Genomic DNA, 16,807 nt, shown 5'->3' on the forward strand with positions numbered 1-16,807 from the left:
CGATTTTAAAGGTTGGCATAACCCAAGGTGACTTACTGTTCAGTTCACTCACATTTTCTGAAAGCTGAGCTGACTCATTTTTATCAGGTTTGAAATATCTCCTATTTTAAACACTTCTGCCTAACTAATACGTAGTTCCAATCACACTCTTATGCATAACCTAACTCTGAAGCTGATTCATAAATGGCAACTAGACTAAGCATTTGAAATAAAAACGAAAAGCAAAGCTTTAGGCATGACTCACTTGCTGCAAAGAAGAATCCTGTGAGAAACCCGTTTCTTTAAAGTCAATTTCATCATCACTGGATGAATGAATATGGCAGGTTGTGACCTATATGCATAAAGATGTAAAAGACTATTTAACAGAGATGTTCTGGGCATTTGTATCAGCATTTTTATGAAAAAAAAAAAATCACATTTAGTTTTCTTTTCATTGTACGTAACAGAAAAGCAAAAACAAAGTAAGACACAGTTAAAGTTGCAAAACCCACCCGTTGATCCAGGGGTCCACGCCACGCAGCCCTCGATGTGCTCAGCTGCCCACTTTTGTTCTTTCACTGCCCCTTACCAACACCACAGAAAACAGGTGAGGGAAGAGGCCAGTCACCCCATGTAGGCGGTCCTGATAATTATCTCCAAGTAAATGTTTAGAAGTGGGAAGGAAGAAGCAACGGCTCAGAGAAAACATTCCTTACTACATCTAAACCAGGTCTGAGCTGCCTACTGCAAAGGCACCAGGCCCATAACTTGGCAATTCCCAAGGGTTACTAGTGAGTCACTAAGAAGATCAGGTTTAAATATAACCATTTTCACTTTAAATTCCTGCCTCTCTGGCCCACACTGAGGAAAGCATTGTCCATAAGGGCCTAATAGGGCTTGAGTCAACAGTCCTCTGCTCAAAGTACTCAACATCCTCTGCCCCTTAGTATGTCTCTTTCTCCTCCCTGCGGACTCATAGCCAACTCTCGGTAATTACGCAAAAACAGACTGCTCGCCAATTCTTCGTGACAAATGATTTACTAATTTATAAGTGTCACACAATTCTAATGGTGAATGTATAGACCACTAGAAATTGAAATTTGCAAGTAATTACGTACCTGCCAACTCTTGAAGCTGAGCCTAACAGCCTAGGTTAGAAACTGGTCCCGTCTGCTATGTGAAGTTATTCCCACATTAGTTAGTCCAAGGAGCCCAAAGCGAATGCAAACAGGTCTGCACGGGGTTATGAAATTCTGAATGCATCACTGCCTGGACCAGGTCAATGTACATCTCATCTCTTGACCCTTCCATGGCCATGCAGTGTCCTGGCCATCTTTGGTACTGAGCCCATGTGAAATGAAACTCTAATAAATCCATCTTTCCAACTGGGCCCCTCTTCGTCCTTCCTACATTAAGCACTCACACTCTACTTCTGAATCAGGCCTTATGAGATCACAGGTAGAACGTGAGCAGTGAGGGAACCTGCCTGGGGCAACAGGAGCTTCGGTGGATTCTTGGGGAAAGATGTGGGGATGGAGGGCATCCCCGAAAACCCAACCAGAACGCAGCAAGGCCATGGAATACTGCTCGGTCACGGCAGCTAGCACTTAACAGGGTGACGGCAATTAGGGGCAGGTCAGGCGCTTCTACTGCAGCGGACTTAGAGAAGCTCCTGGATGCTTGGCTCACCCAGCACGTGGGGCCCGGAGACAAAGAACGCAAAGAGAAAGCTAGGGGGTCAACGAGAGAAAACAAAAGAGCAGACTGCTCCTAACCACGTCTCAATATCCAAGTTCAAACAGGATACGATGTATCCTCATTCATCCTTTTACTTTTTCCTCTAAAATAAAATGTTACCCACTGCAACGTTATCGGCTCATTAATTAAAGATGGCGGGGGAACTAACGTTTGCGGAGCAGCTCCTATGTGCCAGACATTGTGACCCTTTACATAGCCTACTTAAACTGCATCCTCAAAACGATCCTGGGAGGTGTTTAAAATAATGTTTTTCTCCTCTCCCCCCGCCAAAAAACCTACTGTTTTAGCAAGCTGTTCCTACAGTAAAACCTGCGGAAGTTGGAACGTCTGTAAGGTGGAAACCTGTCAGAGAAGGAAAACACAAATATCTCCCAACAAAAGGAGTAACAGGAAGGTGGTCAGACCACACATCGTCAAGGGCGGAAAAGCTTGTGAAACCTGGAAAAGCGAGGCAGTCCTGTCTAGCTCCAGCTCCCACAGGTTTACTGTAATAACACAGTGCTCACGCGCCTTCACAAATTACGTTAAAGACACAGTGACTTCAACTCTGCCCACGCCATCCCAGCCTGAAATTACTATTAAAAACAGCGAAAAAGACCACTGAATTTACCCCCAGGGGAAAACCTGCTCAGCAGAATCGCACCAGTTCATCACTGAAGACGTCGCCGAAACTGAATTTTTGATCCACACTCCCAAATCCGCTCGTTCTGAAGCATCTCCATCCTGGTAAACGCCATCTTCACTCTTCCACTTCCTCAGGGAAACCTCAGGCACCCTCTTCTCTTCCACCCACCCACATCTGTCCACTCTGCTTTCAAAGTACAGCCAATGCTCCCAGTGCTTCCACCAAGTCTGCTATCACCCCCCCCCACCATTAACGGTGTAGGAGGCAACGAGTCTGTCCCCCTGCATCCAGTTCTTGTCCCCTACAGTCTATCTCAACCCAGCGAGCTGGTGATCTCATCAAAACACACATCAAATTGTATCACCTTTTCATTTAACATCTAACGTCTTCCCATCTCACCAAGAGCAAAGACCAAAGTGCTCATCATGGACGAAAAAGCCGCAGAGATCTGGCCTGTCGCTGCCTCTCTGACCTCACGTCCCACTGTGCCCTCCGTTGCCTGCTGCTACAGTCACGCTGGACAGCACGTTAGGAATGACCCCCCTAGGCCCTCTGGACCTCACTCTTCCCTCCCTCTCATCCTTCAAGCCTCTCCATAAACGTTACCTTCTCAGTGAGGTCTTCCCAGGCCACCTGATTCGAAGCTGCACATGGCCCAAAACACTCCTTGACTCCCTCCCCTGCTTTTGCTTCGTGGCACTTACCATCTAAAATACAGGTGTGTGTGTATGTACAGGTGTCTACACACACAGACACTCATTTGCTGACCTGTCTTCAGCATCCCTCACTGGCACGGAAGCCCCACTGAAAGAGGGATTTTTGCCAACGTTGTTTAGTTCTGTATCGTCAGTGTCTGGCACATAGTAGGCATGCAAAAATTGTTAACAATACACAGTTCTAACTTTTTTAAAAGTAAGGTGTATATCAGAGCTCTCTTGCCAAGCGAGTCGTGTTCGAAGTATACCCTTGGTGCTGCACGGAAAAAGGCCTCCGGGATGTTACTTTCTTTCCTAATAACATCTCAGTTTTATTACCTGTTGTTACAGGAAAAAGCAAATGGGAGTCTTCTTCCCTTTGGCTGACTAGGCTGCTAAGGACAACCGTAAGCATGGCGTGACTGTGAATCTCTGAGGCCCGGATTACCCAAACGTGGAAGATGCAGACCTTTCCTCGTTGTGCCCTACATGACCAGGTAAGTCCTCGGGCCCAGAGCCAGTGAGACAAGTCAGCATTTGGTGTGTAAAGAACGCGTCCTCACTGTGAACAACAGTGCCGATGTACCGACTCAACACAGGGTACGGAGCTATGGGACAATTCAAGCCCTGGGGACATACCTGAGCTGATTCCCAGGGAGGTACCTGAGTCATGCCAAGTCTCAGCAGTGCATCTAATCAAGTCTAGCTAGGTGAGGGGGGCAGGAAATAAGCAACCCATCACTTAACTGCCCGTTCCCGAGACAAGCGCTGTCTGAAACCATCAAGGAGGTGAATGCTCTTCCTTGGGTTCTGTACCACACCACACAGATGGTGCTTTCTGTCATTTCTGCATGAGCAAGGCCCACTGGGTTTACTGACGAAACTGTGTTTGTAATAATATTCACAACAGGATGTTTTCCCTGGAACATGGTACCCAACTCAACCGGGATACTGCCTGGAAACATCCTGGGCAGGAAAATGAGGAGCCTGGAGGTTGCAGCTGAAGTTGTCCTTACAAACGTGGACCATCCCTAAAATATCACAAAGCGAACTTCCCCATAGGAAGGACCTAAGACGAAAGGGAAGCAGGTTTAGGAAAGGCTCTGGAGTCAATGAAGAGACAAGGCCTTGAGAGATCAGCCTGAAAGTCTCAGGACACTAGAGCTACCAAGTGGGGCTGGCTCGCCACGGACATCTGACCCTTTCTGCCGTATTCCTCGACTTCTCCTTATCCCGTTTCCTGTAGATTCCTTATGCAGTACAAGTATGAGAGTGGGAAGTGCAACGATAGAAGGAGAACTGAGCTTCAATTAGCATGAAAGAACCTATGAAATGTTGCTTCTTTCTGCACAGATGTAGATGTTGACAAGTGTTTGAATGAAAAGGGACTAAGACTTCCCTCGACTGCGTGCATGCACACCTCTACAAAGGTATCCAGAAGATGTGCACACAATCACAGGCAGCTTTCCTGACAGGACCATGTGGAGGTACCGGGTGTTATTAAAGAAATACCCCAAGCAAAACAGAGTTAACATTCCTAAATACTGCCTTTTAAATAAGAAACAAGACAAAACTCCCTTAAAAGATATCACACTGCTTGCATTCCAAACAAGGAATCCATACGGGGCCTCTAAAATGAAAGGGCTTAACTTAATAGGGAGAGGACAATTTCACTCTACAAAAAGGTTAGGTGACACCCTGGAATCTAACCCAGCTTACATTAATCTAACAGGTCTGTTATGACGAATGTCGGCTTCTCTGTTGGACTGCAACACGCTGAGACACCGTGGGCCACTGGACCTGTTTAACTACACGGTCCCACATTGCTCTCTTGTTATAGTTATCTCTTAATTCATGATTCTTCCGACTCCTAAGACTTCCTAATTCCATCATTATACTCATCTTAAAAAACCATTCTCCACCGATTTGTCAAGAGTCTGTAAAAAGACAAGTGGCCTTGTCAGGCAGTCTGGAGAGGAGGAGACATGCCCCTCAGGGACTGTGGCAGAGCAGGACCCAGAGTCTGCTTGGTGGCGGCCAGGGCCTTTCTGTTTCCCTCTTGTTTCTAAGCCATGTTCTCAACGGGCAAGGTTGCCAGACACTCCATTCCTAACAGGCAAGGTGTTACTGTATATATGACATGCAAGATTGCAGCCATGAATCTCGAGTTTAGAATTAAATGCCTGACACAAATACTTCAATGCAGAGCCAAGTACGACTTCTGTCCACGTCAAGGTTACCCTTGACTATCAGGTGGCATGCACTTAAGAAAGGAAACGCTTGTCTCTACCTCTAGAAGCAAAAACAAAACAATACTTACCTTCGAACTTAATGTGTTAAAAAATAAACAAAAAATACATTCCAAAGTCCAATATAATTTTTAAAAATTATTATCAATGCCATTATTCCCTGGCTAAATGTACGGATTCTGTTAAAGATTTTACAACTGGGGTCTGAAAACCATTTACAGAATTTTCTCCCACTAAGAATTAACTAAAGTGAGAGTAAACTCAACTCAGTAACATTAGAAATACCCAAGAGCTACTGAGTGTCTTTAAGCACCTAAGTTACCTGAGGTGTAAGGTAACACACCCAACACATCAACGGAGGGTAGGCTGCTTGGCTGAGGTGCTTAGGGAGCAGGGCATTGTGGGAAATGAAACTAAGCACGCTGTGAAGAAAATTGGTGGCTTCTGTGGACACTACTGTCTTCCCAGGCCCGAAATTAGGAGTTGACTAGACAAATTAGAAAGAATACTGTGAATACTGACCTCTCTTCCTGGTAAAGGAACATGAACTGGTCCTTGGTCCACAGCTACTGGGCCAAACGGAAGATCTTTTACATCTTTCTGAATAAATGAGCAAAGGCCAAGAGCACAGAAAGAATATAAACGTAACCTTGTAAAACCTACTAGATCTACCGTGTTCCTCTTGTTAGTTTCTCCTAAGGAGCTTGTGCAGAACGTCTCCCATCGCTCCCTGACTTCACCTGGAAGATCTTCAGAGTGAGAAAAGGAAAAAAGCATTATCACTACAGTGGTCTAAACACGGACCAGCAGAGTCAACAGGTAATACAGTGTGGGCCTCCCCACGTGGCTCACCAACGTGAACCTGCTGGCTCAGCCAAGCAGCTGGGCGGTAGCCCACGCTCCTGGAGGGACGGGGTATAAAGCCTCTCACACCGAGTCCCCACGGCTCAGGAGCCAGGACCCCCAAGCTGCCTGGGTGGATGGCAAGAGCCACGAGCAGCATGAGCAGCATGAGCAGCCCTGTGAATTTCACGAATTCCTCAAAATATTTTTGGGAGGCACGTAACCTAGAAAACGTCGAGTCTTTCCAAAGAGCTCCTCTAAGGTGACAGGTCTTTAAGGTGGGAGACCACCGCATCTGCATTAAGTTCGGGACACACTGCAGACAGACTGGCCGTGACCATTCCACGGTACCCAGTCTGGGAAGGACACGCTGCAGACAGACTGGCCGTGACCATTCCACGGTACCCAGTCTGGGAAGGACACGCTGCAGACAGACTGGCCGTGACCGTTCCATGGTACCCAGTCTGGGAAGGACACGCTGCAGACAGACTGGCCGTGACCGTTCCACGGTACCCAGTCTGGGAAGGACACGCTGCAGACTGGCTGTGACCATTCCGCAGTAACCAGTTTGGCTTCCCAAACTGCTCCAGGACATCCTCCTACGTACCTGCGCACAGGCTGACACATGGACACATATGCAAAAGTAACTCTATCTTCTAAAGAAGTTGTAAAGAAAAGGGCACACAAGTATTTTTCTCAGAAAGTGAAAGCACAGTTGTAATTTTGGAGGCTTTTCTAGAATAAACTTGTCATCGGGCAGTTCTGGTTTAAATACACACATGGCAAACAAATTCCATTAAAAAAAAAAAAACCCACTGCCATCGAGTCAATTCCAACTCATAGCACCCCTAGATAACAGATTAGAACAGACCCCAAAGGGTTTCCAAGGAGTGGCTGGTAGATCAGAACTTCCACCCTTTTGGTTCAGAACTGAACACCTAGCCACTGTACAACCAGGCCTCCATGAAGTCCATAAAAGAAAGACTTATTTTAAAAACTCAGTCACTTCACATGGCCATCTCTCTTGGGTGTGGACATGAGGATAAACTGACGAGCAGGCGTAACACGTCTTTCAAGAAGCAAAATTCAAGGCAAGCTCGATTTTTCCGTCACTGGGAGGCAATACGCCTTGAGCGCACATTCAAAAGGTAACAGCCTCGTCTACACACAAATGCTCTTAGAAGAGAAACAGAAGGTACACTGGGGAGTGGTTTTCAGCAAGTTAATGAGGACGTCCGTAGCAGAGGTGTCAGAGACGGTTCCCATTCAGGCTGAGTTACAGGACTGGCCATCCGTGGTGGCACAAAGACCCAGAGGACATGGGGCTCTTAGTGCTATTGTTTCGGAAGAGATGGATTCACGGCCTGGGTGCCAGGGTGAGCACACCCACAGTGTCTTCCAAGCAGCCGTAGGCCCATTAAGTCCCAGCACAGAGAGTCCCTAAGAGCCATGACCCTCACTTTAGTGACGGAGACCAGGAAAAGCACAGACAAATGCCAAATATCCACCTTAGGGGAACTTAATCCATATACGCAGGGTCTTCAGAAGAAAATTTAAATAATCACAGCTCAAGCGGCTCAAACGCCAGCATAACGGGTACTTTAACTCAAAATTCTCAAAAGAACGATTTACTGAGAAATGCTTTTGAGAATGAAATTGGGGGACGCTGGCATGCCGAACTTGGCCAAGCTTGTCAATATTCATTAAAAGAAGCACAAATAAAAGCAGAGAGACAGCAAAGAGCTACACTGCTCAAACACAGGCTCGAGGCTCTCATCCAAAGTCTGCAGATAATGTGCATGACAGAAGGAGATCCCACAAACAGCTATTTAAGCACTCCGAGTTACTTCCACTTCACCCTTAGATCCTCACTCTAAGCCGAGAATGTTCACGAGGAGCCCGGGACTCACCTTTGATAAGCTGCTGCACTGACGCGCTGTTGGGGCCCTTGTCAGTGCTGTGCACGATGCAGTTGGCTATCCTCGTCAGGTGGCCCATGTACCCGTGCCGCCGTCCCCCCTCCGCCCTGACAGGGTAAAGGACAAAGGTTCAGATTCCTAATCCGACAGAGCAATGAAACGGCTGGGTCAATACCGGATATTAACGCAACCACTCTGAAACTCTAGGCAACGTGAAGACTGAAAAGGAAGGAATGGAGGTGCTAGGATATTCCCAGGCGGCAGAGGGGGAGGGAAGCCCCAGTGGTCTACTTAAGATTACACTGTATCACAGAATTAAACATGGAGAAATTGTTGGGGGAGGTTGTCTGCATTGCAGCCTTAACAAACGGGCCAGATCTTAGTCTTAAATACAAATCGAATCATTCCTCTTCAGTAACAAATTACCTTTCAAACAATAAACACAAAAAATATTCATTGATGCACAATGTTTCTGTACTTTATATTTTTTTGTAAAACAACTTTTCAGACTTTAATCAGATTGTAGTTCCCTACCCATAAAGATAAAAGGCAAGCCTGTTGTCGTCGAGTTGATTCTGACTCCTAGCGACCCTACAGGACAGAGTAGAACTGCCCCAGGGGCTTCCAAGGAGCGGCTGGTGCCTTCAAACTGCTGCCCTTTCGGTTAGCAGCCGAGTGCTTAACTACTGCACCACCAGAGCTCCTGCTGGTTCACTTCTCTAAAAGACATCAAATTTTAATCAGATCATTTAACTAAGAGAGATAATTAAGTACCAATGGCATTTCTCAAGTTAAAATATTGGTGGGTTTTCGGATTTGGCCAAGAAAAAGAAAGGGAGACAACTTGTACTTCTCCATAAACTGCTCAGAACACAGGTCAGTAACCTCGTCCGCATCCCTTCCCCAGGCTGGAAACCCTGGTGGCGTAGTGGTGAAATGCTGTGGCTGCTGACCAAAGGGTCCGCAGTTCAAATCCCCCAGGTGCTCCTTGGAAACTCTAGGGGGCAGTTCTACTCTGTCCCGTAGCGTTGCTAGGAGTCAGAATCGATTCGACTGCAATGGGTTTTTCCACACTCAAGGTCTATCTTCCCAATTATGATAAACTTTTACTCTCAAACTTTTCCTATCATTGTCACTTCTATATTTATAAGTATTAAGGTCTTCAATTCTATCAAACAAAAGTCTTTTAATTGCAAGCAGCAGCAAACATACTGAAGAGATTTTTGTGTAGAAGGAAAAGAAGCTTTCAGGAGGCACTACAAAAAAAATCCATTCGGTGCTTGAAGCTCACCTGGAAAATAAAACATCTGCTACGTAGCCTTAGAGGGTCTGCAGATACCTAGGGGCAGGGCTCTGAACTGGTTCAGAGCAGCTCAGTCAAGCTGATGAAGTGAAACCGGAATAGGCCCGAATTTGTAACATTTCAGTGACCCACAGTAACCCAGGCTGATAGCCAGAACAAGAAAAATTACAGACTAAAGCCCGGAATGGGAAGCCTGGAAGAGGCAGAGTAAGCCCTTCCAGAAGCCCGGTGCGTGAGAGTGAATCATGACCAGGGCTGTGGACAGTGACACACATTCAAACTGGTACAGCCAACCACCATCTTCAAGGTCAGCCGTCATCTTTAAGCCAGGCATTGTTCCCAACTCTACTCAAAACCCCAGGGGCAACAGGTCGCATTGCCGTAGAACGCGTAGGCAGCCCTCGTTTTCTAAGAGGGAGATTAAGCTTCTAGCAGGGCTCTGACCCATAACTTGTTCCTGTTAGTGTTTCAGTTCACTCAAACTTTAAAAATTCAGGTCCGTTCCAGTGTCACGTACTCGTCCATGACTGAACCATGGAAAACCGGTTTGAAGCCCTGCTAAGAGTCAGAGGCACAAGGCTGATCTCGACTTGAGTTGCTGGTCTCTTCTAGTGTCACAGTAACCCAGACGTTTCTCATAGGCAACTTCTTGGTTGATGTTCTTCCATGCTCCCCCAAGCCCCCATGTGAAAACGAAGGCCCATCTGCAGGTTTTCTTAGCCCAGGGCTTCAATGTTCTTTAAGCAGGCTTCAAACCTATACAGAAGAATCACCTGGGGATCTTGTTAAAATGAAGACTTGGATGCCCTGTATCTGGGGTGCAAAGGCAAATTATCAGCAAGGAGTTGAACTGAAAATAACCAGTTCAAAGACCTGTCTTTCAGGCTTGTGGTTTGAAGAAACATCAGAAAAGCTGGTTCAAGGACCCTCCAGATGAGGGCCTACTAGCCACACCTTCAGAGAAGGCATTCATGGTGAGAGCAGAGTACACTCTACTGCGGGGCCCCTCAGCTCTGGCCAACGAGGAAGTAGGAGGTGGAAATCAGGGAGGGCACAAAGGGGCTGAGGCGGGCAAGACACATAAGCAGAGAGGATGGTCTGGGCACACACAGCACCCCCAAAGATGCGCCATCTTAAAGAGCACATAAGAGGCCTACCAGATGCACCCTCTGCGCTGTGGCAGAAGCGGAGCATCCACTTTCCCACACAGTCAAACCACGGCTTGATCAGTTTATTAAGCAATTTACAAAAATTAAACTTCACAAAGTAAAGCCAACACCTGCCATGAGTGACCTAACTCTCCTGGGTGCTACAAGACGATTCTGAACAGAGATACATGGCAAGAAAGCTCCTGGTAGGCGACCAACCACAGAGGGGCATGGGACAACTTTTGGGGGGTGATGGAAATGTTCTACGTTTTCATTGTGGTGGTCACACACCTGGATACGTCAGACTCCTGGACAACTTCACCTTGCCTTTCAATTGTTTCAAAGTGAGGACAAGTTTACATAACATTACAAGGCAAGGTGAAGCTGTCCGTAAGTCTGACGTTCATAACGTGTTGTTGTAACCACTGTGTCAATCCATCTTGTTGAGGGTCTTCCTCTTTCTTCGCTGACCCTCCACTTTACCAAGCAAGGGCACAGGGTAGGGGGAGGGGCGGTATATTTTTCAAATTCTAAGTCAAACTGAATTCTTAATGGAAAACTACTTACTGTTTCTTCTCGTTCATCTCCCAGGCTTCAAGTATTCGTTCTATTAACTGACATTTTTGAAAAAGCTGAATAAAAAAGAACATTCTAATTAACAGCTGTATAAATGTCAAAGTGTCAAAACTTTCAAATGCAACAGAACTCTGGTGAAACCGAACAGTGGCATGCATAACATGGCAAGCTAAAAACAGCCGTAAAGTGACCGGCTGAACCAAACCAAGGCGATGATAAATTTACTTGAGGCCCCAGAACACTGCAGGGACTCCAAACAGGATCCCTGTTTTAGTAGCATGTCTACTGGGAAACTACATTGCTAGAGGCAGTTGCCACAGCGAGCAGGTGACCTAAGGCAAAGCCTGGCTTTATCTGCCGTAAAAATCAGGCTCAGAAAGACAGCACCTGACCAAAATTACAATGGAATAAAGAAAATCATGCCCTGGCAAAACATTAAACATGAAGTGAAGACTGCACAGCATTACTCGTACTTTGTAAGTGTGAGCAGGTGTGTCCTGGCGACGTTCTGCACGCCACGGACAACTGCCGGGCCGCAACAGTGCAGGGCGTACGCGGCCCGCTTTTCTCGGATGTCCCTCATCCCCTTACCCCTCGCCACCCCAGGACGGCCTTTCCTATCTTCCCAGTGTGGGCGTAAATGACCTCAGAGTGAAAAGGAACCTGAAGCCTTTCTTCAGAAGATGATCTCATACTTGACAGAAAACGGGCCCCGCCAAGGGCCCACTCGGCAATACCCAGGCCTCATTTCTCCTGACTCTCGAGCATATACTCAGCACCAAAATGTCAACCTACAAATCTTCAAACCTACTAATTTTCTTAAAAGATTGTTCATTTAATAGTTACAGAATCACTGGTAAGAAGTTCAATGAAAACCTGAGTTAAACGTTTGGACTCTGAAATCTAACCTCACGCTCTTCAACCTTCATTCATTCCATACGGGGATGGGGAATGCTCTAACACGGAGACAGTGCAAGGAAGAAGGGCCCCAACAAGCTTACGTGTTTCAATAACAAATTGTCACCCGTGGCATCCTGATCAGTAATTGTGCCGTTTTCTGTGTTTTCGAAAGGACTTGCAAGAATCAGTGCCACACAGATCTCCACCTGTGTGTGCAAGAAGTTATTCCACGTGTACTTGAAGAACATGTCCTGCAACGAAGCAGAGCGCGTCGTGAGCTCAGCATTTAGCCGCCACTCTCGTGACGCACTTAACAACAGCGATTCCCCAAAGTAAAAACCATGGGTCTTCAGCCCAACTGGACTGATTTAAAGGAACGTAAAGTTTATTTAAAAGGTCGGAAACACCATTTCACAACCTAAATAACTGGACAGTTGCTTATGTGACATGCAGGAATTTCCCTGGAATCTGGAAGAAACCATCAATAAACGTATGGAAAAAAGACAGTAAATAGTAAATTTCTCAGATAGAAAGGGAGGATCTTTTAATGTTTTCAAACCAACAAAGCAAACACCAAGTTCAGTAGATCTTAAAAAATCTTCAAAGAAATTTATGAGAATTTCATTTTGATTCAAGAAGTATCTACTGAGGCATCTGTGCAGGGCACTGTGTGGGGTGCAATATGGGAGATGGAGACAGATAAAACGATGGTCCCCAAAAGCACCACCACCAGGCATTCAAAGCCTCACAGAACTGTCAGCTGAATGGGGCAAAAGAGAAGTGAGGCCGGACAGGCAGTGACACGTGAGTCCCTGGAGCACAAAGGGTTCCCAAATTACATGAAAAGATAACAGCGTCACAAAAAGAAAGATAGCCCCTAAACCCCCAAAGGCACAAAACACATAGTTCAAGTACGTATTCAGAATGTCACCGAATCTGGTTATCTGACTCAACATTAATGACCCATCTAAGAGTTTTATCAAATTTGTCATCACTTAAAACTAGTGCTAAAGGTTAACAAAAGACTAATAACAGTTATACACCTATTACAGTCATGCGCCGTATAACATCCATGGGGGCGACGTCCAATCACACCTATGTCCGTGGTCCCATCAGGTTATAACAAAGTTCAGAAATACTGATCGGAGAACAGGGCAGTATCTTGGCTATTTAGTCAATACAGGTACACTACAGTATCCCATATAGCTTTGATGCATGTCACAAAGTAGTGCCCATTTGGTATCACAAACCACCGTACACGTGCCTCAAATTTTTAATGTAATAGGCTTTATGGGGGTTGGTTCCTAACTACTGGTTGTACATAAGTCGGACGTCACCCGGGACTGCCGGTATGTAACGTGGTGTTCACACAACGTTCGAATCACATAACGTCCTATCTCACAGAACATATGATGGATGTTAAGCAACACTGGCTATGTCAGTAACTAATTGATCAGTTTGGGGGGAATCCCAGAGACAGGGAGAAGGGTAGAAATGACAGTCCTGGAGTTCTGTATGCCAGTCAGAGCTAGGGCAAAACTCTGCTCCCAGAGTCGATGATCATGCTACCAAGGAACCAGTAATCCTTTAAAGTTTCATCTCTCTCCAAAACGTTCCTGCTCTCTATGTAGCCTATAGTGATGTCATCAAGCCCAAAGATGAAATAAAAGAACTAAAAACATTTCAGTGACACCAGGCAGCGTAAAGGCCTGGTTGATAAGGCGTGCATGGGCGTGAAATGGGTGTGAATTCAAACTGTGGCCCCACTTCACAGCCACGGAATGTACCCCCCCTCCTCGGCCTGATCTGAAGAACCGACGCTCCACCTCACTCAGGTTTTTATCTTCAGGATTACGTGAGAAACGTACACAAGGTGCACCTTACGGTGCCTGTCAAGTAGTGAGCAAACACCAAGCCAAACTCTGAAACACCCCCCAAAACTCCCAAGATATATGGTGTGACCAAATGTTTTGTAAAACCTAACTGAAAAATTATAAGCATTCAAAATGTATAATAAACTCAAGACAAAACCTATATACAGGTCATCCCCGGCTTACAACATACTCAAGTTACAACAAACCGCACTTAAAACCTTTTTGGGGGGACATCTCATTGTTAATAATACGTACAACAAAGACAAAGATCAGAACATAAAGATACTAGTAATAAAAGGCAATAATAATGAAAACTTAAGACAAAAAAGGTATTCGACTTATGCCAGAACCAACTTAGGACAGAATAGTCAAAACGGATCCCCGTCCTAAGTCAGGGACTACCTATACAAGACTATTTACGCTCAGATCAAAGAGTCGTTGGCACGTATTGTAAACATGTGAGGCTGTAACATGAGTTATAAAATAATATATCGAGGGCAAATTAAAACATCTGTGAGGGAGAAATCTTACCAATATGACTCCAATGCTATTCAGCTCAATAAGGTCCCCATTTATGCTGCTGGTATTTGTCTGCAGCAGGCTGGAGATCAACCTGATCACGTTCAGTCGAGTGTTCCCCACAGGAGGATCCAGTACACCCCATGTGGTCTTCATCACACTTTTCTGAGGCAGAAAAAGCTTTCCAATTAAATTCAGTTAAACAAACAGAAAATGTGCTAAGACACACCACTAGTCAACTGGCCTGAATTCGACACCTGAAGGAAGTCTGAAGCAGCTTCTGACGATGTGGGGAAATAACCAAGGAGGAAAATAAATAAATCCCCTAGACTACAAGTTTAAAAAAAAAAAAAAAAGTCTCCCCTTGACCCCAACACCCCAAACTGCACAGGAAGAAAGCAGAGAGTTAAAGAAGACTGTGAAAAATATCTACAATATTTCAAAACCTAACCAGAAATTTAAGAAGCTAAAAGAAGTTATAAGTGGCTCTGGAACACAGGCCTCAATCTTGGCCAAATCGTCGATAAAAACACAAACTCAGAAGTTGCCTCTGGGTCACAACCCTGCAATGCCATCAGCCTAAGCCCCATTCTCATCCATAAAAGGGGGTTTTACAGCTTGAAAGCACAAGAGACAGAAGGAGAATGTTTCAGAAGTTCAGCACTCTGACAGGGAAGAGTGACAAATTAAAAGCTGCTCGTCAGATTGTGCTTTCTGAGCACCCATCCCCATCACCACCCTCACTCTCCTGCTCCTGTGTGACTCTGGCCCTCTCTTTGCCAGGCTTGGTGGGATGCTAAAGGCCCATTTTCACTCCAGGCAGGACAGCTCTAATTAAGAGACTTTGTAAAAAGCGTAATGGATCTACTTACACACCACACTATAAAGTCAAGTGTAAGCTGAACTCGCTCACACCTAGGGGTAAAAGAGCAAAAGTCCGAACAAGACACTGCCTTATCTAGGAATCAGGGAGAAGAAAAGAGCGAGAACCCATACTAGACACTGCCTTGTTTTCCCACCTAGGACTAAGCTGGGCAGGCCATCCAGGCCACTTCATGAGAACCACTCTTCTTTCTCAGATGCTTTCCCTGCCTCCACTTTCCACTTGTGAATGTCTCTCCTACACCCCTCAATTCTTTCCTTATTCTCTTACTCTTTTTGCTAGGTTTGGCATGAAGGATGCCACTGACCATCATCGCTGAACACCAACAGAGGCCGTTTCCCTGAGGGTGAGCACTCAACACTGCACAGGATGAAAGCAGGATGAAGGTGTGGCAGGGTGGAGATGTGCCGAGGTGGAGCTATGGGGGGTGATGGTGTGGGGGGAAGATGGGGGATGAAGGTATGGGGGTGGGGTGTGGCGGGGTGGAGGTGCGGCGGGGTGGAGGTGCGGCGGGGTGGAGGTGTGGCGGGGTGGAGATGTGGGGGTGGGGTGTGGCGGGGTGGAGGTGTGGCGGGGTGGAGGTGTGGGGGGTGGGGGTGAAGGTATGGGGGCGAAGGTGGGGGGTAAAAGTATGGGGTAGAGGTGTGGCAGGGTGAAGGTGTGGGGGTGGGGTATGGCGGGGTGGAGGTGTGGCGGGGTGGAGGTGTGGCGGGGTGGAGGTGTGGCGGGGTGGAGGTGTGGGGGTGGGGTGTGGCGGGGTGGAGGTGTGGCGGGGTGGAGGTGTGGGGGTGGGGTGTGGCGGGGTGGAGGTGTGGCGGGGTGGAGGTGTGGCGGGGTGGAGGTGTGGCGGGGTGGAGGTGTAGGGGTGGGGTGTGGCAGGGTGGAGGTGTGGCGGGGTGGAGGTGTGGGGGTGGGGTGTGGCGGGGTGGAGGTGTGGCGGGGTGGAGGTGTGGCGGGGTGGAGGTGTGGCGGGGTGGAGGTGTGGGGGTGGGGTGCGGCGGGGTGGGGTGCGGCGGGGTGGAGGTGCGGCGGGGTGGAGGTGCGGCGGGGTGGAGGTGCGGCGGGGTGGAGGTGCGGCGGGGTGGAGGTGCGGCGGGGTGGAGGTGCGGCGGGGTGGAGGTGTAACGGGTCACTCAGCAGGAGGAGGCCACACTGAGGACAGAGGCAGAACTGCTGCTTGGCCACGGGTTGCATCACTCATTTTAAAAGACAAGCTGGAAAGTGAGTGGGGCACTCTGGGTTATGAATATTTTCAAGTAATCTGTGTTCCTCCCTTGCCAAAAGGGTTAAATAAACAGAAAACACCTACAATCTGGAAGAAGAAAGTCAGTATAATAAATTCTCAATACCTCACCCAGTGACAGCCCCAGAGATTCATACTACAATGGTTAGGACCCTGCATCCAACGATACAAGGCAGGAAGAAAAAGGAAATGTAAGAAGTGAAGCCGGGAGCAGAACCCTTACCCACCTGGGTCTTCCATCCTATGGGTTCCAAAGAATCCGCATCTTTCTCTAATGGAAATTTCTGCGCCAA

General features: G+C 47.0%; 1 protein-coding gene across 17 annotated transcripts in view; it reads right to left on the reverse strand.

Moving 5' to 3' along the window:
• The window catches only part of PPP6R3 (protein phosphatase 6 regulatory subunit 3), a 196,934-nt gene that overhangs the window by 59,146 nt on the left and 120,981 nt on the right, over positions 1 to 16,807 (reverse strand). For 9 of the 17 annotated variants that reach the window (XM_064287631.1, XM_064287632.1, XM_064287645.1 and 6 more), the window contains 6 exons: positions 14,401 to 14,553; positions 12,097 to 12,246; positions 11,087 to 11,151; positions 8,060 to 8,175; positions 5,829 to 6,055; positions 245 to 331 (listed from right to left, as the gene is read on the reverse strand). In XM_064287631.1, coding sequence (XP_064143701.1) covers positions 245 to 331; positions 5,829 to 6,055; positions 8,060 to 8,175; positions 11,087 to 11,151; positions 12,097 to 12,246; positions 14,401 to 14,553 — 798 coding nt within the window. The remainder of the gene's footprint in view (positions 1 to 244; positions 332 to 5,828; positions 6,056 to 8,059; positions 8,176 to 11,086; positions 11,152 to 12,096; positions 12,247 to 14,400; positions 14,554 to 16,807) is intronic. The other 8 variants (XM_064287640.1, XM_064287639.1, XM_064287637.1 and 5 more) reach the window with 3 other exon arrangements.

The sequence above is a fragment of the Loxodonta africana genome, chromosome 7, assembly GCF_030014295.1.
Source record: "Loxodonta africana isolate mLoxAfr1 chromosome 7, mLoxAfr1.hap2, whole genome shotgun sequence".
Taxonomy (NCBI): domain Eukaryota; kingdom Metazoa; phylum Chordata; class Mammalia; order Proboscidea; family Elephantidae; genus Loxodonta; species Loxodonta africana.